This window comes from Paramormyrops kingsleyae, unplaced genomic scaffold (assembly GCF_048594095.1).
Source record: "Paramormyrops kingsleyae isolate MSU_618 unplaced genomic scaffold, PKINGS_0.4 ups74, whole genome shotgun sequence".
Classification (NCBI taxonomy): domain Eukaryota; kingdom Metazoa; phylum Chordata; class Actinopteri; order Osteoglossiformes; family Mormyridae; genus Paramormyrops; species Paramormyrops kingsleyae.
Window position 1 is genome coordinate 23319 of NW_027326012.1, and position 26328 is coordinate 49646.

The 26328-nt window shown below is 42.8% G+C and overlaps 1 protein-coding gene across 7 annotated transcripts in view; it reads right to left on the reverse strand.

Moving 5' to 3' along the window:
* The window catches only part of LOC111841788 (cytochrome b5 reductase 4), a 109717-nt gene that overhangs the window by 19840 nt on the left and 63549 nt on the right, over positions 1-26328 (reverse strand). For 6 of the 7 annotated variants that reach the window (XM_023807783.2, XM_072708318.1, XM_072708317.1 and 3 more), the window contains one exon: positions 15012-15161. The exons of the other annotated variant lie outside the window; for it this stretch is intronic. In XM_023807783.2, coding sequence (XP_023663551.1) covers positions 15012-15161 — 150 coding nt within the window. The remainder of the gene's footprint in view (positions 1-15011; positions 15162-26328) is intronic. 7 annotated transcript variants of the gene reach the window in all.

Consider the following 26328-nt stretch of genomic DNA (forward strand, 5'->3'; position numbering starts at 1 on the left):
GAGTGCTGATGTACGTCAGTGTAAAACTCGATACTACAGAAAAAAGACACCCCGCATGCACAAGGCACGTGGCGGGAGTGGCCAAAATCATTCAGAAAACAGCACACATAGTGATGGGACATCCGCTGCACATTTTGACCTCGCACAGTGTGGTGGCTTATGTGAATTCACAGACGTTTACCATGACGTCACTCAGGCAACAGAGACTTAGTAAAATACTAGAGGCACCTAATCTGAATTTTTCTCACGAAGGGATCAACATGGCAGACCACATGAGCGGGGGAGAACCACATGAGTGTGAGTACCGAGTTCAGAAGGAGGAGAAAGTCCGACCAGACTTAAAGACAGGAAAAATAGAGGAAACAGAGGATTGGTTAACAGATGGCTGTTATTTTAGAACAGACAAAGGAGGTTTGCAGGCAGGGTATGCAGTGGTGGCCAGACAAGGCCAGGATTATGTAACCTTGAAGGCAGAAAGACTGGGGGGAGCCCAGTCAGCCCAGAGAGCCAAGGTGATAGCAGTTATCGAGGCCCTGAAACTAGCAGAAGGAGGGGCTATGGCAGAGTAAGGAAGGGAAGCCAGCCCTTCCCCCAGGCCTTCGCCAGACAATCTTGGCAGAATCCCACGGGGTGGGTCATGCAGGGGTGAGACAAATGTTAGAGAATCTGACAAGCTGGTGGCATCCATTTATGAAAGAGATGCTGGGGGGATATGTACGGAGTTGCGCTACCTGTACCTTGTATAACTCGCGACCCACAGTCAAGCCTGAGAAAGGGCAGCTTCCAATGTGTACCAGGTCAGGGGAAGAAATCATAGATTATACAGACATGGTGATTCCAGTGAGAGGGTTCAGATATGTGTTGATGTGTGTGGACGCATTCTCAGGGTGGCCAGAAGCATGACCCACAAAGAAGGAGGATGGGGTATCCGTGATAAAGTTTCTGATTAATCAGTATATACCACGACACGGGTTTCCCAACAGGATTCGGTCAGACAATGGGTCCCACTTTAAGAACGAGGACCTCCGGACGGTGGAGAAAGCGTTGGGATTGAGACATGCGTTTGGAACTGTGTATCATCTGCAGTCCCAGGGAAAAGTGGAGCAAATGAACCAAACAATAAAACAAAAATTGGCAAAAATCTGCGCGCAGACCAAAATGAATTGGGTTGACGCTTTACCACTGGCAATGATGTCAGTGAGGTGTTCCATAAACAGGGGGACCGGGTTCACCCCCTTTGAGCTCCAGACAGGCAGGCAGTTCCCAGGACCCCAGAAAGCGTTAACCTGGACCCCCGATGAGAAGGGGGAGCAAAATCCTAGGGCATATTATGATTGTTTGCAAGGTCTCGTTGCAGATTTCTCTAAACAGATCCAGGAGGCGAGACCAGAGAACCAGCCAGCCAAACCACACACGGCGGAGTGGGTCCTACTGAAAGTCATGAAACGGAAGTGGTCAGAGCCCAGGTGGACTGGCCCCTTCCAGATTACTGAGAGGACGTGACACGCGATTCGTCTGAAAGGCAAAGGCGACACGTGGTTTCACTGGAGCCAGTGTGCGGCTGCGGAGGACCCAGGGAGAACCACAGCAGAGATCCAGGAGGCCCTGAGGGAAGGAATCCAGAGCGTCAGTTTGGCTGAACTAGACGCAACTCTGGTCTCAACAGAAGGGGCAGAATAATCCCCTGACCTGAGCAACCAGAGCAGGGTAGTCCACCCCTGCTCCAACGACCAGAAAGAACAAAAGCACCTCATCCACCGCCAGACAGCACTAGGACCAGGATGAAGATCAAGATAAAAAGGGGAAGGTTGGGGAAAACAAGTGTGTTATGTGTGATGCTTAAAGTGTTAATGATTAGTGGTTTGTGAGCCATGCCAGCCATGGACCCGAAGGGGGGCTGTGCCTGTGGCGGGCTGGGAGTGGAATTTCCCTGAAGCTCAGGGTTTTTGCCCTCCTTCCTAGGCTGGATGGACAGGATTGTGTGTGGAACTGTTTGGAGTCCTAAAGGGGGGAGTGTGCGCTATGTTCGGGGAAGTATGCTGTACTTACATTCCCAATAACACAGCACCAGACGGCTCAGTGACCAGGGCACTCGAGGGACTCCGGACCCTCTCCAAAACGATGCATGCACACTCCGGGATCAATAACATCTGGGATGCTTGGCTGACCTCGGCGTTCAGACAGTGGAAAGGTTTAATGGGCTCGCTTTTATTATCCTTTGCTACTTTTGCTGCGATTTTAGTTACTTGCGGGTGTTGTATTCCCTGCCTGCGTGCACTGTCAGTTCATCTCATCACTACCGTGATAGAGAAGCGGGATGACACCTATGCGCGGATGATGCCTCTCCTGCCTGTCGGGCCGGAGAGGGGCAAAGGTCATTTGGACAGCTTTGAACTACACCTCCCCCTGCCAATAGGGTGATCTCCTTGCGGAGATCAAAAGGGGGAATACAAAATTTCGTAAATAAGGCAAAAATTTACTAATCAGCATAATCAGGGTGATCTCCTTGCGGAGATCAAAAGGGGGAAATTGAGGGAATAATTTTATAAGGGGAAATAAAGGGAATGATTCTATAAGGCTGTAACTAATCAAAACTAGAACTGACTGGCGCGCCGGCAAGGCAAGACTACCTAATCGGAACAGATAGGGGGGCGACAGAGAACATCAGCGGCCCCTACTTATCTTTTAGCCTTCCAGAATGACAACTACGAACCAACTAACGAGGGCAAGTGTGAAACATGTGGTTGTCACGTAGACGGAAGGTACCGAGAAAGGGGGGGGAGATGCCCAAAGGGCTTTAAAAGGGATACAGCTGATACATATGGCAGAGCCTCCTCCTGTACATGCTGAATGTATGTCAGACGGCCGCTCCCGGATTGCAATCTGTCAGAGAATAAACCGGTGATTTGCAACTTCTCCCCATGTCAGCTGTGAATCTCTTCTCATCCATGGACCCGGTGGAGACGGCGTGCTCCAACAATTTGGGGGCTCGTCCGGGATCCCCAGGAGATTCGCAAGATTCGGCTAAGTGTTGACGTGGCCTACTTGGACACAGAGGGCCGCCGCCTCTGCTTCTGCGATGCCCCGGCCGCCCGCACCTGGCCCACAGGGGGCCGCCGCCTCTGCTTCTGCTCTGCCCCGGCCGCCCGCGCCCGACCCACAGGGGGCCGCCGTCGCCGCCCTGCCCAGGGGAAGCCGCCGCCTCCGCCGCTCTGCCCGAGCCCTGCCCAGGGGAAGCCGCCGCCTCCGCGGCTCTGCCCGATCCCTGCCCAGGGGAAGCCGCCACCTCCGCCGCTCTGCTCGAGCCCTGCCCAGGGGAAGCCGCCGCCTCCGCCGCTCTGCCCGAGCCGCCCACGCCTGGCCCACAGGGGGCCGCCGCCTCTGCTTCTGCGATGCCCCGGCCGCCCGCGCCTGGCCCACAGGGGGCCCCCGCTTCTGCGATGCCCCGGCCACCCGGCCCACAGGGGGCCGCCGCCTCCGCTCTGTCCGCGCCCGGCCCACAGGGGGCCGCCGCCTCCGCTCTATCTGCGCCCAGCCCACAGGGGACCATGTCTCTTGGCTTTGCCCCTGCATCTCCGCCGAAGGCTGTCCTGGCCCTAAGCCCCAAACTTCAAACTCCTACCTCCACCCAAGCGGACCTTGCATGGCGCTGGTGGAGGTCCAGCGGAGGGCCAGGCCGGTTCTCTGTCTCCCGAAAGGGGAGACGGGGACACACCAGGCGGTCCAACCGCCCAGACACAGTCCCTTCCTCGTCACCCTCTGGTCCTAGTTTCTGTCCTCGTCCTGCAGTCACCACCTCATCCTCCAGTCCTTCACTCCCTCCTTTGTTACCTTCCAGTTCCTGTCCTACAGATTCCTCCTCATTGCTCCCCAGGTCCCATCCTACAGACCCCTCCTCGTCATTCCCCAGTCCTGAAGTCCCTTCTTCGACGCCCTCAAGTCCCAGTTCCTGTCCCAGTCCTGCAGTCACCTTATCACCCTCCAGTCCTGCACTCCCTTCCAGTTCCCATCCTGTAGTCCCTTCCTCGTCATTCCCCAGTCCTGCAGTCCCGTCGTCGTCGTCCTCCAGTTCCCGTCCTTGTCCTGCAGTCCCTTCCTCCTCGCCCTCCAGTCGGCCACCAGGCCCACAACCTACCCATCCTTTCCCTTTTCAGTTTCCTCACCAGCTGCCCCAACAAGTCCCATTTTTGCCCTTCCCTTTCAGTTCATCTGCCCCATTTCAGTCTCATGTCCCTGGTCCTTTTCCTCAGTGTCCGCATCCGTTTGTTCCTGGTCCCCATGTTCTGCCCCCTACTGTGATCCCTCGTCTAGTGTTCTTGTCCCAGCTCCTGGGGCCTCATGTATAACAACGTGCGTAGAATTCACACTAAAACATGGCGTACGGACAAAACTAGGAATGTGCGTAAGCAAGAAAAAATCCAGATGCATAAAACTGTGCGTAAGCACAGATCTACGCACATTCCCTTTATAAATCCCAATGAGCGTGAAATTTTACGTACGTGAACGAGCCCACAGCCACTCCCCCGACCCGCCCATATTTATGTATATTTGCATATGTAAATCTGTATAAATGCCCGCTTTGTTCTATGTTTTTCTTAAACAACAATGGACAAACCACGAGGGAAAAAGAAGTATTTCTGCGAGTGTGAAGTGGAGGTCATGTTAACAGAAATCGAGAAAAGAAAAGTGATATTATTTGGTGGTATAAGTGGCATCAGCAATAAACGAAAGTTGACGGAGTGGCACAGCGTGGCGGAGTCAGTTAAAAGTGTTGGTTCCAAAATTCGCACGGTGGCCGAAATTAAAAAGACGTGGTCGGACATTAAAATCGACGTGAAAAAACGAGCGGCCGCTCACCGTAAGAGTCTTAACAGCACAGGTGGAGGTAGCGGAATTCCCGGTCTCACACCCTTTGAGCAACTAGTTGCTGCGATGATTGGGGACACACTTTTATCGGGTGAGGGGGACGCTGATGTCATCGCGGGTGAGTTTTTCTTGTACCATACTTCTTTGAATTACTTGCATGTTTATGAATAACACGTAGGGCGCAGATGCGGTGTTACTTTCGTTTATTCTGTTTGTTTATTCTTACAGACAACAGTACAAGAGGTGCCCTCAATGCATTAATAGAGTACATTAATAGAGGGAAAGTGCTTTCTATTTACATAAGCAAATTCGTTCTCTGAAGGTGACTTAATAGCAATGTTGAAAAATATTGTCATTGTTAACTGTGACTGTGTGCAAGCTGACTGTGTGCAAGCGTGTAGCAATCCCCCTCCCCTCACTTGCTCTCTTTCTCTCTCTCTCTCTCTCACACACAAACACACACACACTCCAGCCCTTTGCACTCCATACATGAAACGTCCCTCTTCATTAACATTTCGGCTACTTTTACCGGGCTGGACAGTAGCTAATCTGACCTCTTCCTCAATCTTTCCCTGGGCCACGTCTCTCTCCTCATCCTCCTTATAACAGCTCCCAAAGTTCTTCATTTGGTGCAGAAAACATATGCCCGAGTGATGTTGAAGTTATTCCGTCTTTATATTTCTCAACACCATGAAAAACTATAAATAAACATATCATAAACTGCATTGCATTTAATCTTACAAACATCCTAAAAGATCCGCAATATTAACGCTAAACAGCAGCTCATATATCACCACAATTACAAACAAACTTTCCAACACAAGACAACAAGTAAATACAATAAATAGAAATTACTGTATGCGCCTTCTGACCTAATGTTTAGGAGTTATTACCGGTTCTGCAGTGACAAGCTTCCCCACAAGTTGACTCCATGAATCTCCCAGAGCGCATTCACTCCTACCCAATTCATTCACATGATCAAAGGTTAACATGGATCAATTAAATAGTCAGCAGAGGGCACTGATATACATTTATCACAGTATACATTCTATATTAAATCAAACTAACAAAAAAGTAATTATAAAATAACCTTCTTAGCGACAGTTACACTGCCACCAAAATTACAGATTTGCTAGAACAGAACTGAATAATTGCTATAATTTTCCTATAAACTGGAGCATATCCGTAACACAGCAAATGTCCAAATACAATAAAGAATAAATCAATACCTAATTCTGTGTTTTAAGGCATTCATGCTAGTATCAATTCAATCACGATTTAGGCATTACTCTCCATTAGTACCACTAATTTTTGAATAGGCCGCTCAAGAAAAGATGGTTTTTTCCAGGGTTCACCTTTCTTTCCTACTGTAGATCACTCTCTCCTAATTGAATTTTGACCTTTCGCACAAGACCATCATCATCCTCAATTGTCTGGACAACTCTTGCTAGTTTCCACTCATTTCTGGAAACATTGTCTTCCTTGACAATCACCACATCTCCAACTTGCAAATTTCTCCTACAGTAGGTGCATGCCACTTCTGTCTGAGACTTAAGTTGACTAGGTATTCCTGGCGCCATCTACTCCAGAACTGTTCCGATAAGTATTGCATTCTTCGCCATCTTTTCTTGGCATACAAGTCTACTCTGACAAAATTTCCAGGAGGCGGAAGAGGCGCAAGTGTCTTCATAGTAAGTAGATGATTAGGAGTTAATGGTTCAACACTTGTGGGGTCATTGATTGTATCTATGGTGAGTGGACGATTATTCACTAAAGACATGACCTCATAAAAGAAAGTTCTCAATGAGGTGTCATCTAATCTTCCTGCAGCCTTTGTTAAAACAGAGCTCAACACACTCCTGACTGTCTGTATTTGGTGCTCCCAAACACCTCCCATATGGCTTGCTTCGGGAACATTCATCAAGAAGTCACACTGTTTCGTTGCAAGGTATGTAGTGATTCTTGCTTTGTCCAATTCCAATAGTGCCTTTTCCAGCTCATTTTTTGCCCCAACAAAATTCGTACCTTGATCTGATCTAATCTGTCTCACCGCACCCCTAATGGCTATGAAGCATCTCAAAGCATTTAAAAACGCATCAGTCGTGAGATCCTCCAACATTTCAATATGAATACCTCTGGAACATAAACATGTGAACAGCAACCCATACCTCTTGAATTCCTTCCGACCATGTTTTGTGAAAAAGGGGCCAAAACAGTCAATTCCAATATATGAAAATGGGGGTGAGGGATCTACCCGCTCAACAGGCAGGTCTGACATACGTTGTTCTTCGTTTGGTCTGCGCAACTTCCTGCAAGTTACACAGTATTTAATATGCTTGGCCACTAACTTGCTAGCACCAATTACCTAATATCCACTGACTCTGAGCTCATTCAATGTTTGGCCTCTGCCTTGGTGCTGTTTTCCTGTGACAGTGGTCAAGAATTAGCTGTGTGACAATGCCTTCTGCAGGATGAATTACAGGATGTTTTAACTCAAAGGATGTAGACGACCTTTTCTCAGTAGTCCATTTACAAGGAAGGGATCGAGTTGGTAAGACTTGTGAGTTTTTGGCAATTTTGGAGATTTTTCTGTGAACCATTTCAGTTCTGCTTCAAAAGACTCCCTTTGAGCTATCCTTATAATTGCATGTGAAGCCATTCTCCTTTCCTCCACGCTGATGTGTCCTGTCCTGTCTCTATTTGCCAGCTTTAAAATCCGAGCAATAATGTTGAGGGCTGTGTTCCAGTCTGAGAATCTTGACATTCTTTCAAGGAAGTTCTCACCTTCAGAGACACTTGTTCTTAGGACCGTTACTTCTGGATCGCCTACTAGAAGCTCTGGGGACGTTCTGTGTATAATAAATTCCCTTTCCCATAAAAATGCAGGTCCAGTAAACCAACTAGAATCCATCAGCTCTGCCACCTTGAGACCTCTAGATGCATGGTCTGCTGGATTTTGGTCCGTTTCGATGTGGAATCATTGTTTTGGATCTGTATGGTCTCATTTTCTGAACACGATTGGCTACAAACACATGAAAGCGTCTGGCTTCATTCTTAATATACCCAAGAACCACATGTGAGTCTGTCCAGAAAAATTCTTGATCTATTTCCAGTTCAAGCAGTAAGTTCTAGTCTGGGTATGGTGATTATATTGGTGGGTGCCACTCTGGCTTTACCCATGAGCAACACACAATGCACCTGTTCATCTGCAACAATCCTGATATATGAACATTGGCCATAACCAGTACTACTCGCATCTGAAAAATGATGGAGTTCAATTTTTTGGATTGTACCAAAGTTCTTGGGAATGAGACATCTGGATATTTTAATTTCTTGAAGATTCTTCAAGTCACAGAGCCATGTTTCCCATTTTGGTTTCAGTTCAAGGGGGAGCGGTTCATCCCACCCTATGCTACATTTGCACATTTCTTGTAGCACTCTTTTCCTGAGCAAAATGTAGGGAGAAAGAAACCCCAAAGGATCACATACACTTGCAACTACTGACAGAATTCCACGTTGTGTGGCGGCTCTTTCATTAAGAACAACGTTGAACGTGAACATGTCTGTACATTCCACTTTACTCCTAGTACATTCTGCATTAAAGACTTACTGTAGTTCAAATCTACATCCTTTACAGCACTGGCACATTGACATCGCAAACTACATCCAAGACATCTTTGTTATTAGACGCATATTTGTGTAGACATAGTTTACCTTTAGCGCATACCTATTGTGCCTCACTGATAAGCTGTTTGGCTGCCTCAACTGTATCAATACTGATAAGCCCATCATCCACATAAAAGTTTTTGCGAATGAAACTTGCTGCCAAGGGGTATTCCCTCTCATATTTACTGGCAAGGTATTTCATGCCATAGTTGGCACATCCAGGAGATGATGCAGCCCCAAATATGTGCACTCTCATGCGATACTCCTTAATTTCACTTTCTGTATTCCCTTTTTCCCACCAAAGGAACTTCAGAAAATCTTGATCTTCTGGGTAAACATGAAAACAGTGGTACATTTTCTCCATGTCACAGGTTATTGTAATTTGGTGCTCACGAAATCTACACAGCAGCCCAGTAAGGGTGTTCGTCAAATCAGGTCCTGTGAATACAGTAAGTGGTCATTCAGACAAGTACCTTCAAATTTAGCAGAGCAGTCAAACAACTCTAATTTTGTCTGGCTTTCTAGAGTGATACACCCCATGGTGTGGGATGTACCATGTGTTGCCTTATGTTGATGTCGAATCCACAACTTCTGCATCGCCGTCTCTAAACATGCCATCCATGAATTTCACATAATCCTCCTTATATTTTGGAAATTTTTCAAATTTCCTTTTTAGGTGTTTCAATCGGACTGAAGCAAGTTGTTTATTGTTTGGCAGCTGAGGACGCTCTCTGAAGGGTAAGGGCATTTCTAAATGTCCTTCGTTATTCCATCGAACCTTCACATTCAAGAGCTGAAGAAACTGAACATCATCCTGAGAAATTTTACGATCTACGACCTTTGTATCCAAAAAGTCTGCTTCAAGTGCCTTAATCACAGAGACAGGTGTGACCCATGGAAGTTCCTTTACTGAAATGCGATGGCAAAAGCCCCTTACATCTCTAGAACTAGAATGAGGTGTTATGGCACCGACTACACTCCAACCCAAGTCTGTTTTAACTGCGTATGGCTCATAATCTTCACCTGAAACCACCTGTTTTGGTTTCAGGGCTCTAGCACAGTCATAGCCAATTAACAGATTAATTCTTCCTCTTTAGGTTGTGATTTATTTTCAGCGCAAGGGGGGATCAAGGTACTCTGGGGAGCTTGGGCATATGAAGTGATGGCACCTTGTCGTGGGAGCTGATTTGGAGGCAAAGGACTTACTTCTCTACTATTTCCTTTTCTAACAATCAGCCTTGATTCCTCTTCAGCATATACCTTGTATTCAGTTTTCATGGCTTCAAGCTCCTTTTGATCTTCCAGCATTTTTAACCTTTCTTGCTGAGCTAGCACCTCCTTCCTATGGGCAGAGATTTCCCTTTCCCTAATTATTTTAGCACGTTTTACAGCCAGACGACCTGCAACATCTGCCCTTTTAACTGACACATAACTTCCATGCTGACTATCTTGTCCAGCTCTTGATACAGTTGATCCATAGATTGACCTGGCATCATCTCTCTGGAGTAAAATTTGGAGTAATTCCTTCTCTGCCACTGCGTCAAAGTCTTTATTACCCACATCTGCATGATGCCTTTTCAAGAGTGCAATAATTTCAGATGTGACTGAAGTGCAGCTATCCATTTTCCTTCTAATGTCTTGAGATGGTGTGGTCAATGCACGCAAACTCTCATATTCTTGCCTTAGTTTTGATTCATATTTCTCTAAAACTATGATAATTTCACTTAGCTCAGTTTTAGAGCATTCTTCCTTAAGTTTGGATCTAATAAACTGAGCTTCTGCCTTAAAGTTTACATATGTGAACATAAACTTTCTTTCCCTTTTTGCTATTTCATCCCTTCTAAACTCAATAATTTTTTCTGTTGGCCTTTTTACTCTTTCTGATGGTCTTACCTCTTGATCATCTTGAGATGCTGATTCAGGGAGCACTGCCTTATGTGTCTGCATTAATATCAGCTATACGCTTTTCAATTTTTTGTCTTTCGGCATTTCCAATTTCAGTTTCTAATCTATTCTCTAATTGTACCTTTTCATCTTGCAGCATGAGGATTACTTCCTCTAACAAACCCATATTTGAAGTACCCAGTTCCATCCTTTTATATTAAAACATCACAATTAACATATCCTTAAAATTCAACCACAGATCCAACATTACCACACACTGAAGATGACACAATACCAAACTTACAAACTATAAATTTAATTGTCTGCTTTAAATCAGAAAATATCAACGTCGCTAATCTCTTGTGGCCGGACTGCAGCGCCGAATCCCCACCGCAATTTCTCTGCGCTGACCTGGTAGATTACTAGTGTTGTAATCAAGACCGCCTAAACCGAGACCAAGACATTGCCGAGACCGGAAGGTATCAAGACCAAGACACTGCCGAGACTTGAGGGTACCAAGACCAAGACACACTAAGGCGAGACCAAGATCAAGACTGGTCGAAACCGAGACCAAGACCAAGACCGAAAACAGACTAGGGATAGAATAAACATCACATTACTCAGATCAACTGTAGAGAAAAAAGGCATTGCTGTAAAGTGTCATTACTCGTTAAATCAAATTCATGTTATCTTTTCAATTATATTGTCCATATGTCCATATGTCTCTCATTTAAAATCTTACAGATTTGTCATAGTTACGAGGCCTGATGGAAAATAATATTCTCAGCAATCCTCTCCTATAACCATTTTATCAGACTTCGTCAAGGGAAAGAGATGGGATGTACTGTACCAGAAAGATGTTCATATTAAGTACCAGGGAGAGAGGCCTCGGGTAAGCTATGAATACGGCTATGTGATGATCCTCTGCTTTGAATTGAAGAGAATGAGCCTCCAGATTGACTTGCACCTCCAAGACCGTGCTTTCTAATGAATGTGAAATACCTAATTTAATTGAATTATAACTATGCTATTAGTGCTGGGAGACAAAAACGATCTCGATTTTTTATCGATAAAAAATAAGGACGATCACGATGATACACACAGACTATAAAACTCGATCAACCAAATTTGCTCCGTTTTAGAGAATGCGCTGAGACAGACAACTCATTGGCCTATCGAGCAGAGGTTTACTGAACCCCAGCACAACAGCCAATCACCGACGACGTTGTCATTTTGCCCATCCCCCCTTAAAGAAGCAATGGGTGCGTTCGACTGCAGCTGACGCAACATGGAGTGCGATCTGTCGGCGGCTGCAGGGGTGGAGTATAAACTGACTGCAGCCAAGTCGGACAATTTCTACTCCTCATAGTCTGATTGTTATGTCTTTCTGATAGGTATGTCTGATGGGTATGTCTTTCTGAGGGGCATGTCTCATGGGTATGTCTTTCTGATGGGCATGTGTCATGGGTATGTCTTTCTGATGGGTATGTCTGTTGGGTATGTCTCAGGGGTATGTCTTTCTGATGGGTATGTCTGATGGGTATGTCTTTCTGATGGGTATGTCTGATGGGTATGTCTTTCTGATGGGCATGTCTCATGGGTATGTCTTTCTGATGGGCATGTCTCATGGGTATGTCTTTCTGTTAGGTATGTCTTTCTGATCGGTATGTCTGATGGGTATGTCTGACGATTAAACAAATGAAGCAGCACAACATTACAGTAACTAACAATAATTAAACCACTAACTTACGTGTACTGTTAGAGCATTTATGTAATTTATTTAAACTTTATTTTATCAGTAAATGAACTGAAACCAGTTCTCACTGCTTTATGTGCTTTTCGGGAGAAATAGCAGATAACGCATTGGAACTTCCTGGGATACAAACGTCATGCGTGTGACTAAAATCTTCAGCCAATAAGGGCAAAGTTGTGTCGTCACGGAGGCGGCTCCAGTTTGTGCTGCACGGTCTGTCTCAAGTCGTCTTGCTCTCGCGAGGATTTTGTACTATGTGACATGGTGACGCGTGGTGACGTTTTGGAACATTTCTTTGCCGACTTTGCTATCATGCGATGTGTATGAAGTGTGTGGACTGTGAAGCACTGTGTCCATTGAGAAAATGTATACAATGTAACGTTTTTAAAGTAGATGCATCTGACTGGTTGCATTTGAATTGAGGCGCGTAATGAATAATGATACTGTTCTGTGAGGATGCGCTGTTTTCTCTTTTTTTCCCCATCCCACCGAGACCACAAAAAATTGGGGACCGGTCTCGAGAACTACAGCACTATAGATTACAGTCCGCGAAGTCACGTCAGGTAAATTCCGATAAATGTAAACAGTCCTTTAGCGTGGCATACAGTTATGGAGTCTCGTCATAACGCCAATCTTCCTATGATGGCGGGCGAACTTCGTGGTTTACTTCCATCAATGGTAACGTTTTTCACTATAACAGCTCCCAAAGTTCTTCATTTGGTGCAGAAAACATACACCCGAGTGATGTTGAAGTTATTCCGTCTTTGTTTTTCTCAACACCATGAAAAACTATAAATAAACATATCATTAACTTCCTGCATTGCATTTAATCTTACAAACATCCTAAAAGATCCGCAATATTATCACTAAACAGCAGCTCATATATCACCACAATTATAAACAAACTTTCCAACACAAGACAACAAGTAAATACAATAAACAGAAATTACTGTGTGTGCCTTCTGACCAAATGTTTTTGCCAGTTATTACCAGTTCTGCAGTGACAAGCTTCCCCACAAGTCGACTCCATGAATCTCCCAGAGTGCATTCACTCCTACCCAATTCAGTCACATGATCAAAGGTTAACACGGATCAATTAAATAGTTAGCAGAGGGTACTGATATACATTTATCACAGTATACATTCTATATTAAATCAAACCAACAAAAAAGTAATTAAAAAATAACCGTCTTAGCGACAGTTACACTCCTCTTCCGACGTATCTCACCGAATCGCTAATTCTGCCTCCTCCTCCGGCCCTGCACTAGCTGCTGCAGCAATAGAACTTGTGGTGGCAAACATATCGGTTTTGCTGCATCCACTTGAAGGATTTTTGCCTCTTGTCTCTGAGCTTTTCTGCGCCCCCCTTGCGCTTTTTTGGTTTGTCCATAGCCACTCCTCTCCGACTCTGGTCAGCTCAAATGGCAAAATTTGATAACCTTGGTTAAAAAGGGGATAGAGGTGCGGGTCGAGGAGGGCTGAGAGATTTCATTGGATTATACTTTCTTGGGTAAATTATGACAGCCCCGGGCTGGCCCAAAAATGTGCGTCGGCCCAACGGGCATTGCCCGGTACGCCAGATGGCCAGTCCAGCCCTGTCTATAAGTAAATAAAATACTGTAGCGCGGAGCTACCGGCAGGCAGCGCGGCATGTTGGACTGATGCCAGCTTGTACATAATTCTCAGTAATCGCTGTGTGATTATATATGTGCTGTGTGTTATGTCATGTATAATCGTTGTTTATTGTTGTACATAGTGTGCGTGTATGTGTGTATGCACCCACCGTGTGTATGAGGAGTAAATGGGGCGAAATCCACGGTAGGCAGTGCGAGTGTGTGGGTTGTAGTAGTAGGGGTGTAATAAATGCCATCTGGTGATTAAACCCCGAACTATCTCTACTGTTTAATTATTGTGAATTCAATACTTTATTGTAAATATTACACTGTGTGTGTGCGCGCGCGTGCAAGTGAGCCTGTTTGCTTGCCTGCCACTGCGCTGAGTCACGTGACAGCCGGGAGCAGCAATCGAGAGCAGTAGTGCTTACACAGACAGACGCAGTGCATTCAGGACAGAAATCGAAACTGAAGTATCGATCTCGTGACGCTACCATACGCATGCCTGTTTCTATAGACAGGCAGTAGAAGCAGAGTAGAAGGTCGAGCATGAACATGCTTTATTTCTGTCTGATTGTTGTGTTTCAAAATCATACTGCAGAGGAAACCTCTGCTTTTCTCAGACATGCCCTGGAAATTGTAGCTTTTGTGGACGCTACGTCGCTACTTGACCAAAAAAGTAACGTAACTACTGGAAAGCTATTTGATTCAGAAATCAGCAACGCTACAGGCGAGCTACTAGGAAATGTAGTTAAACTAACAGCTTCGCTACATGTAGCGGCGCAACCGCCCATCACTGCGCGTAACACTTTCCTTCCTGAAGCATATCCAGGAGTTTTACCTTCTCCTGAATGGCGCTGGCGCTTAGGCTCACTACTATCAGAAGGCTTAGAACATGCAGGACACTTCGGAGCCATCGTAGGGCTTAAAACAAAATGAAAACAATCGGATCACAAGCAAGGTACGCGATACACAGAGAATTGTGACGCGTCGGGGAAAAATCCGCGATATAGTGGGGGCGAGATAGGTGAACCACGATATAGCGGGGGATCACTGTATATAGAAACATATTACTTGACAGCAGGCTTATATGGTAAAATAATCTAAATACTGATGAATATAATATTAAAATTAATCCATTCAAAGAACTATAAAATAACAGATGCATAATATAATTTAATTTAGGTTCACAACACAACGCAGTAGTACAGTATAACTCTTCGACTTACCTATATTCAGGCCACAAAGATGTTGTGTGAACACTCCATCTGGATAGACCTTTATCATGAGGAAGACGTCGGCAGTGGCTTCAGTAGACTCCAGTGAATTAGGCATCAGTATTTTGTCTACTGGAGTGTATGGTTTTACAACCTTATTACCTGGATAGGTCATACAAGATAACAGCGTGTTTTGTTATATCACATAGCCGACTTCACCCTCATGTAGTGAACATTTTCAGTGAAAACATGAAAAACGTTAATGCTGTTGGCCAAGGAGAACTAAATAAATACCCTAAAGAAACTGTATGTGTAAACAAATGGATGAAAAAAGCAATATAAAAATGTGTGCTGGCTTGGGAAGTATTAAGGCAATATTTTTCAACCTTGGGGTCGCGACCCCACATGGGGTGACCTGGAATTCAAGTGGGATCCCCTGAAATGTCTAGTAATTGATTAAAAAAAATACTGATAAAATTTTTTTTCAACTAATTATTATTCTTTTAAAAATTATGATTAAAACACTACATACAACCATAAACACGTTCATAAATATTAAATATTAGAGATGCACTGATCTGATATTCGGACCTATTTGATAGATCGGGTATTGGCCATGCGTGACCGATCCACATCCTATACTTACTTATTTAGTTTTTGGCAATCTCTAAAAAGATAGCTCCTAAATGTATTTGTACAATCAATCGCACGATAGCTTTTTCCCATTTTACATGTGTTTTTTGTGCATTCAAATCGAATGCTAACGCTGACCCTCAGTCTTTTTTGCTACTCAGTGGGTGTGTGAGCTAGTACAGTGACTTCCGCCTGCTGCGACGTCATGCGCATACCCTTAGCAGTACGAGGAGCGTAAGATAAGACGTGACGATCTGGGAGTATTTTATGCTTTTAACAGAAACCAGTAGCACAGTGATTTGCAATCTTTGTAAAATAAAGTTTTGAGAGGTGGGAATAGCGTTTAATGGACAATCCCACTTAACAAAGCGCACGCAACTGCGAGACAAAAAAAAAGCAATGGATGATTTGGGAGTCGCTAACCTGGACTGTCTTGCGAACTCGCTGCAGCTTGTGATACAAGAGGGGCTGCCGTCGCAAGAAAGTGTAACTGAGCTGATGCCAATGGGACAAAAATTGTGTTAAAATTTTAAGCATTCACCACTTGTGTATACTTGTTTTGAAGATATTCATATTGAACTGCAAATGCCTCAAAAACGCTTAAAATAAGACGTACAAACGAGGTGGAACAGTACGTTATGTATGTCGGTAGTAGCCTAAATAAATATTTTTTTTCATACATTTTTCCATCTGTATTTACTAGTTTAAGAAATTTATATATAAAGTAGAACAAAGTAAAAAGGGCTCTTGTATCGGTAATTGATAAAAAAAAATGTCTATGGGGTCGCCAGAAATTTGTGATGTCCAAAAAAGTTTGGGAACCACTATATTAAGGTAATAGGATACAACATATAGCAACAAATTATGAAATAATTCCCCATAATGAAATATTCTGCCACATTTTGTAATTAATTTTTATAAATTTGATATTTTATCATTTATAAAACATGCATTTAATATTTGTGCAAAGTGTGGAGGGGGCAGGATGCAGCACATGGACTACCATATATGCCCATCCCAGACAACGTATGCAAGCGGGTGTCCTAAACACGTGTAATTAGGGTTTCCACTTTCCATCTACGAAAATATGGGAGGCAGTCATAGAAAACACCCAGAAAACAATCCCTCTGTGTTACATAAGAGCATAAGAAATTTACAAATGAAAGGAGGCCATTGAATTAATAGCTCAGAGTCAATAAAAAATCTTATCTAGCTCTGATTTAAAGGAACCCAGGGTGTTAGGCATGCACTATACTAACAGGAAGACAATCCCATACTCTAAATATACGCTGTGTAAAGTGCTTTCTCAAATCCAGTTCAAAATGTTCTCCTGCGAAGTTGCACCTATGGCCTAAACTAAAATTGAAGCATCCAGACCTGTTAGAATCTTATATACCTGGATCATGACCCCCCTTAGTCTCCTTTGCTCAAGGATAAACAGATTCAGCTCATCTAACCACTCCTCATAAGACATTCGTCTAAGACCAGGAATCATTCTTGTAGCCCTACATTGAACCCTAAGGCAGCAATGTCCTTTTTAATGTAAGGTGACCAAACCTACACACAATATTCTAGGTGGGGTCTTACCAAGGAATTGTATAATCTTAGCATCACCTCCCTTGACTTAAACTCCATACACCTAGAGATGTAACACAACATCCTCTTGGCCTTTTTAATTGCTTCCCCACACTGACGAGAGTGGGACATGGAAGCATCAACATACACACTAAGGTCTTTCTCATAATCAGCTACCTTTGTTTCAGCAGAATCCATAAAATATCTGTGGTTTATATTTCTGCATGAATTACCTTACATTTGCCTACATTAAATTTCATCTGCCAGGTACCAGCCTAGTCACTAATTAAGTCAAGATCCCGCTGTAGCGTCTGTTCCGCTAGTTCAGTATCTGCTATACCACCCACCTTGGTGTCATCTGCAAATTCAACCATTTGTACAGTATATTGATATTAATGTAAATTAGGATTGGTCCTAAAAGTGAATCCTGCTTTACCCCACTATGAATGTAGGCCCACTATGACATTGTGCCTCTAATAACTACTCGCTGCTTCCTATCGTAACCCACTGGGGACGAGGGCATCGTCGGTGATGCCACATATCTTTCTCGTGTATTTCAGTTCATAACTCGCTGAAATCTTTTTGCATAAACATGGAAAAAACGCTGACTAAATCGGTAACCTGTCTTTTCTTCAAAACGTCCATTGTTGGAAGTATTAAAGTTTTTAAAATTAGATTAAATCAGCAAAAAATTAAACCATGTCACCTTACTTTGTTTTACCTGCACCAAGGGCGTGTAGTACCGCTCTCACCTGATGATCGCTATTCACATTCTAAACAGCCGCATTACTGTGTATTCAAATTATATGTGCATGGTAATTTGATGAACAATGCAAAGGTGAAAGGCAATCCAGATACATCCCCATTAGCATCATAAAGGGCATGGTGGTGCAGGAGGTAGTGCTACCGTTCGGCAACCGGAGGGTTGCAGGTTCGAGCCCCGGGTCCTCCTGACTCCATCGAAGTGTCCTTGAGCAAGACACTGAACCCCAAATTGCTCCCGGTGAGCTGGTTGGCACTTTGCATGGCAGCCTCCGCCACCGGTGTGTGAATGTGAGTGTGGATGGGTGAATGTGAGGCATAACTGTAAAGCGCTTTGGTACTCATAAGAGTAGTAAAAAGCGCTATATAAAATGCAGTCCATTTACCATAAAAGGGAGAGGGGATGTGGCCAAGTGTGAATGGCTCATGTATACACGAGAGCTCCTACATATTTAATAGGAGTAGGCCAGGAATAGTGACATGAGTTAGGTTTTTCTTATTTATCCAACTGAATGTTGCAACTACACCATTTAGTCATCTTCATATACCCAAGACTTTGGTGATCAGATATCTGGGATCAAAACAAACTGGCACCATTGCTTACTATGTACTTTTATAATGTTTCTGCATGTGTTCCAAACTACATTTTGCCATGTCTATACTTTGATGTCAAATTACAAACTTCACATAAATCTGACATATTTAGAATATACATTAAAATTAAGATGAGTGTAATGCCAAGACAAATATGTAAGAAATAATTTATTTGCACAAATTAAGTTTATGATATTGAAAGAAGTGTGTGATCATGCCTCAGTCACTGAAAGTGTGTTCCCTACCCCTAGTCCCCAGAGGGTTAATCAGTTTTCAATTCAAGCTGCTATAGTTTCTAAAATCCCTGCAGCTTTGCACTTAAGCAGGACCTGTTTGTGGGGGACAACATCAAAGGCCTTCTGGAAATCTAAGTAAATGACATTGTAGGCCTTTTTGAGATCAATTTCTCTTGTAGCTTGCTCAAAGACTTTCAAGTACATTAGTCAAACAGGACCTGCCTCTCCTAAATCCATGTTGGCTATCCCTCAGAATGTTATGTGAATCCAGGTAATCAAAAATTTTCAGTTAGATTATAGCTTCCATTACTTTTCCATTTATGCAAGTTAAACTAATTAACCTGTAGTTTGATGGATTACTTCTATCCCCTTTTTGAATATGGGCCTTATATTTGTATGTTTCCAATGAGAAGGTACCATACCAGTAGATAGGGATTTCTGAAATAGTAAAGTTGGGCAAATAATATCCCTCATCTATTTTAAAAGTATAGGTAAGATGCCATCAGGGTCCTGCAATTTATTTATTTTGAGCTTAGCTAGGCTTTGTAGCACATCAGCTTCAGTGAAACATATATCATTCACAAACAACACTGGATTAGTAATGACTCAGTATGTTACTTGTGTCCTCTACAGTGAATACCCATGCAAAACAATCATTAAACTCATTAACTGTATCAATTTAATTTTCAATTATAAGATCCTTATTATCCTGCAGATTAGTGATTCCAGCTTTGGGAGCACTTTTGGAGTTAAAATATTGGAAGGAACTTTTAATGTCATCCTTAGCCTCCAATGCAATCGTCCTTTCTACCTTCCTCTTCGTGAGTTTAATATTATTTTTTAACTCAGCCTGTAGACTTAGATACTCCTGCTTTATTCCGACATCATTAGTTATTTTTCATTTGTGGAACAAAGCCCTTTTCGTCCTGACTTTATTTTTAATTTCCGTAGTAAACAACCTTGGTTGCAGTTTCCAAGATTTAGTTTTTCTGCAAACAGGTATGAAGACCACTTGCTCTTGCAATAATGTACTTTTAAAAATTTCCCATGCCTCATCAACAGTTTTGTTATTTAACTCCATCCAGTTTACGGTTTCTAGTTTCTAATTCTCATTACCAGAAAATGTAGCTTTCTTAACATTGTATATTTTTGTTTTGGCTCTTGGGACACTAAAATTCACCCCAAATTTAACCATGTTATGATCACTCTTGTCGAGTGGCTCTAAAACCTCAAATTTTTCAATCCTATCCAGGTTATTAGAGAAAACAAGATCGAGAATGGCTTCTCGCCTGGTAGAGGAATTAACAAATTGAGTAAAAAAACAATCCTGTACTAATTCCACCATCTTAACTTCATTTATAGAAGAGCAAGAGACTATGTCCCACATTATCCCAGGAAAATTAAAATCACCCATAACTACCACATCATTTTAATTACTCATAATCCTGATATCATTGTATAACATTCTGCTTTCCACTGCAACGACATTAGGTGCTCAGTAACAAGCACCAACAAGTATGCCATTTTAGTCTTTAACATCTAGTTTTAACCATATAACTTCTGTACTTTTATTTTTGTTATTGAGTTCCCTTGGCTGCAAATTTTCTTTTAAATATACTACAACACCGCCTCCCTTCATGCCTATCCCGTCTCTACGGAACAATATGTAACCATCCATATTACAGTCGTACCTCAGTTCTCTAACTCATTAGAACTCAGATTTCTAAAAAGTGAAAAAATGACCTAGAACTCGATCTGAATCTCAGAAGTTGAACCGTGAAGATAACTTACGCGCGGGGAAATGAATCACGCAGCAAATCTCTCAGCGGAAACAAAGGGTAACACTTCAGTCTCAGCCTCACGTTTGCTGTGCTAGCATCGTGCATGTTTACACTAGCTGAATACATATATTTAGACAGTAAAAATACATTTAGAGATAGACAGTAACAGTTTTTTAATTATATAATAATTAAAAATAAAAATTTCTTATTAATTATTTTAATATCATTAATAATAAACCTTTAATACATTTAATTATAATAATATTGTTGTGCCGAGCAAGGACGGAACGGAGACAAAGGCGTAAACATCAGGGTATCGAGGAATACGGGATTTAATTACAGGTAAGGAAGGTAAAACGCAAACGGACAATACAATGACCGGACTGGGGAAACAAACTGAAACGTCGACTAAATACAGAGGACTAATGACAACAAGCAGAAACAGCTGATCACACAGAGATTCCACACGGGGTTAACAATGGAGCATGGCACACGGAAGGAGCAGACGATCGGGGCAGGACACGTTGGTTTTCTTTTAAACTTTACGCATTGTTTGGATACATTTATTTTCTTACTTTACAAATTACCATACTCTTCTTGTTTTATCCAGTTCATTTTGTGTTTAAATGCTAAAAAAAAAACATATTTAGGTGTAATTTTTTGGGGGCGGGAACCAATTAATTGGTTTTCCATTATTTCTTATGGGGAAAATTCGATCAGAACTCAAATTTTTTAGGATTCGAACATGAGTTCTGAACGGATTAAGTTCCATTGTATACCATTGTATATTCTTCTCCATCATTGTCACACAACCATGTTTCTGTTATTCCTATAATGTCAGAAGCTCTTCGGTGTCCAAGGGCCTACCTGCCTCCCCAGTCTCTTCCAGGTCTAAGGCTGGAAGCACGTGAAAGCAGATTGACAGTCAGTTCGGGTGATGCTGCCTCTGAAAAGTGGGCATGCCCTTTCTTACGTCTATGAGCTACGGTCACCCAGTTTTATTGACTGCTTTGTTCTTCATTCTCCCCCCACCCCGCTATTGTGGCATACACACTATCTCACTAAAAGGCATATTAACTATCTCTTCTAACTCTGTGTTGGGTCGGAGGAGAGCCAGTTACTCTTCAAGGTCACGAACCTTGACCATAAGTGAGTCCACCTGACATCACTCGCAGATGAAGTCCGACTGGACACAAGCATCCAGAAGCGCAAACATCTTGCAAGCACAACACTGAGCTGGCCCGAAAATTAACTAGTCGTGACCAAAAGTTTAGAGAATGACACAAGTATTGTTTTTCACAAAGTTTGCTGTTTCAGTGTTTGTAGATCTTTTGTCAGATGTTTGCATGGTATACTGAAGTATAACTACAAACATTTCATAAGTGTCAAAGGCTTTTATTGACAATTACATTAAGTTTATTTACATTTAAGTTGACTTGAAATAGTATTTTAGCTTCATAAATAAGATAGTAGGTTCTACATTCAACCCCTTAAAACTTTATATCTACTAGGCTATTTATTCTAATTCATTAATATAGACAAACATTGTTTTAATGTAATTAAACAAAACATCTTTTTTATATCATTCTTTTTTTGTTTCTATTCATTAAAAAAGTAACTTTTTCTAAATCAAAGTGACAAAAAACCCTACTCTAAGGCTAATAAATGTTTTTCACGATCTGGGACATTCTTTAATACAATACAATATTTATTTAAAAAAAAAAAAACAGGATTTTTCTATCTCTGTAAATCACACTGCTATGCATTTAAAACGAGTGCATTGAATGCTGTCTGTCACTGTTTTTAATCATTTGTGTGCATAACTCCATGGCAGTTAATGCCATGCACTGTGTAATGTTTTATATAGACAGTTAGGTTATCCAATTAAAACGGCAACAGCATCATTGTTTTATAAAGTAGACTATAGATTAATAGGGTATGTATTGAGGGCTTCATTTTCGCTAGAGGAAACAGCTGGTGTGATGACGTAACACAGCGAAAATTTTGACATTTTTGTAAACTGTATTTATGAAAAAGGACTGCACTGATGCAGATATAACAATTTATCGAAAAACACACACCTTGGCTTAATCCTCGCTCTGTGATGCCGCAGTCTGTGATGCATCAGTTAAAGACCGCGCTGAAAGACGGGGCGGAGCCAAAGTCTGCCGCCGTTTTCATATGAAATTTAAAGGGGACGTGGGCGATCACCAATTTGAGTAAAGTTTATGGAGAATTTTTAGGGGGGCTGAGTACAAATGTTAGGGGGGCTAAAGCCCCCCTAAAAATGGCCTAGCGACGCCCATGGTATATGCAGTGTTTGCCCTTCTTTCCCAAGACCTCTGCAATTTGCCCTGGCATGCTGTTAATCAACTTCTGGGCCATGGACCCAAAATGTCGATGTTTTGTTCCCTCAAGCCACTTAGGTATCACTTTTGCCTTATGGCACGGCACTGTCAAGCACAAAGGCATTGTTCGTCACCAAACTGCTTGGATGGTTGGGAGAAGTTGCTTTTAGAGAATGTATTGCTACCATTCTTTATTCATGGCTGTGTTATTGAGAAAAACTGTTAGTGAGCCCACTCCCTTGGCTGAGAAGCAACCCCACACACAAATGGTCTCAGGATGCTGTACCATTGGCATGACAAGACGGATGGCAGCGCTCAACTTTTCTTCTCCACTTTTTCAGATGCCCCAAACAATCGGAAAGGGGATTCATCAGAGAAAATGACTTCCTCAGCAATCCAATCCGTGTACCTTTTGTAGAATATCAGTCTGTGTCTGATGTTTATCTTGGAGAGAAGTGGCTTCTTTGCTGCCCTTCTTTACACGAGGCCGTCCTCCAAAAGTCTTCACCTCACTGTGCATTAAGATGCACTCACCTCTACCTGATGCCATTCTTGTGCAAGCTCTGCACTGGTGATACCCCAATCCCACAGCTGAATCTACTTTAGGAGATCTTTGGACTTGCTGGACTGTCTTGGGCACCCTGAAGCCTTCTTCACAACAATTGAACCTCTTTCCTTGAAGTTCTTAATAATCCGATAAATGGTTGATCTACGTGCAATTTTCCTAGCAGCAATATCCTTGCCTATGAATCCTATTTGTGTAAAGCAATGATGACTGCTCATGTTTCCTTGCAGGTAACCATGGTTACCCAGAGGAAGAACAATGATTTCACGCACCACCTGCCTTTTAAAGCATCCAATCTGCTATTCTAACTCAATCAGCATGACAGAATGATCTCCAGCCTTGTCCTCATCAACACTCTATGTTAATGAAAGAATCACTGAAATGACATCAGCTGTACCATCCTTTTGCCTTTTGTGGCAAAATGGATTTGAAATTGGTTTTTTTGGGAATAAGTTCACTTTCATGGCAAAGACAGACTGATCACTCTTCATAACATTCTGCAGTCTATGCGAATTGCCACCATAAAAACTGAGGCAGCAGGTGAAAATTAATATTTGTGTCATTCTTAAAACTTTTGACCATGACTGTATCCCATTATGACCCCATCCCTTACTCCCAGACCAGTATATTTACATAAAGCATTTAACTTTTAGTTGAATTAATTAATGCATAGTTAATACAATAAAGTGCCAAGTACAGTAAAACACATTCGTTAAAATGGAGCTTTTTAATTATCCCATAAGGTCAGAGAGATAAAACCTTTGAAATTAAACTTTTAAAAGAACTAAATTAACTTTTACTTACCAGAGAATAACTTACTAATGAACTATGGAAAGCTAAAATAAAGCGAAGTTGCTTTTGGGAGGCCAAAAAACCACAAAAAAAACCCTCTCACAGCAGGCTACTGCCGGAGCAGGAAAAATGTGGAAACTGTCCTCCGACCCCAACTGGCGACCGAGCAAATTACCGATGTTAGATGATATTGCCCTGCGGATATTTGCTGCAAAGTTACGCGGACACAAAATGCCATTCAGGCGACACGCACATCCCCAACTCACTGTCGGTAACACTCCCTGTTTATTAACAAGAACAGACAAGCACTCACGCCGACCAAAAAAAACAGCTACCCACGTAAACTATATTAGCAAAAAAAAACACGCAAATATACTGCCAAACAATCCCAAATAACCGTTGCAACACACCACGTGTATAACACTCTCTCAATGCAGCAATCCCAACAGCCTCTGCCTGCTAAAATCCCGCTAACAATGTGGCATGTTTTTTGGTGTTAAGCCCTACCAGGGTAATTATTGTTAAACAACTTAATCTATAAGAAAACATTTTTGAAAACTGAAAGAAGACAAAAAATAAAATATAAAACTACACCTAAAAACACAAAATGGTAAATGGTAATGGAAAGTTTTTAACATTGTGTAAACACAATGTTGCTTCATAAACTAATTGAAAAAAATTTAAAAAAATGTCAAAAACTTTCCATTACCATTTAAAAATACTATTTAGCTGAAATGATTTCCTCCATGATGGAAATCATTCAAGGAAATGTAATCCAGTTTACTGTATTTAAAAGGCCATAAATAATACTTGTAACACCATTTTGAGTACATAATCTGTGCTGTGTATTCATGTTAGATTCTCTAAGGACAGGACACTTAAAATAGATCTACAACTTTCAGTCTATCAATAGAAATACATCCTCTATAATTTCTACAATTAATGGATGGATGAACTGGAAATGTGGAAGCCAATAAATGTTTTTACCTAGTTCATCCATCCATACATTCATCACCTTCTGCTTGTCTGGGGTTCGGGTCATGGGGGTAGCAGCTTCAGGAGAGATACCCAGACTTCCCTCTCCCCAGCTACCTCTACCAGCTCTTCAGGGGGAATGCCGAGGTGTTCCCAGGCCAACCGAGAGATATAATCCCTCCAGCGTGTCCTGGGTCTGCCCCGGGGCCTCCTCCCTATAGGACATGCATGGAAAACTTCTCCGGGTAGCTACCCAGGAGGCATCCGCACCAGACGTCCAAACCACCACAACTGGCTCTTTTCGACGTGGAGAAGCAGCAGTTCTACTCTGAGACTCTCCCAGATATCCAAACTTCTTACCTTATTTCTAAGGCAGAGCCCAGACATCCTGCGGAGAAACCTCATTTTGGCCTCCGGTGTTCGCAATCTCATTCTTTCAGTCATTACCCATAGTTCATGACCATAGATGAGGGTAGGGACGAAGATGGACCAATAGATTGAGAGCTTCGCTTACCGGCTCAGTTCTTTCTTAGCCACTTCGAACTGGTTAAGCGCCTGCAAAACTGCAGACACTGCTCCAGTTCATCTGTTCAGCTCTCGATCTTGCCTACCCTCACTCGTAAACAAGATACTTGAACTCCTCCACTTGAGGCAGTACCTCCTCCCTGACCTGAAGAGGGCAATCCACCCATTCTGGCTGAGAACCATGGTCTCAGACTTGGAGGTGCTAATCCTCATCCCCGCCGCTTCACACTCGGCTGCGAACCGCCCCAGAGCACGCTGGAGATCCCCAGCAGATGAAGCCAACAGGACGACATCGTCCACAAAAAGCAGTGAGGCAATCCTGAGGCCACCAAACCGGACACCGTCAACACCCTGGCTGCGCCTAGAAATCCTGTCCATAAATATTATAAACAGGACCAGTGACAAAGGGCAGCCCTGGTGGAGCCCAACCTGCACAGGGAACACGTCCGACTTATTACCGGCAATGTGGACCAAGCTTTTGCTCTGTTCATACAGGGATCGAATCGCCCACAATAGTGGACCCCGACAGGGCACCTCGGGGAA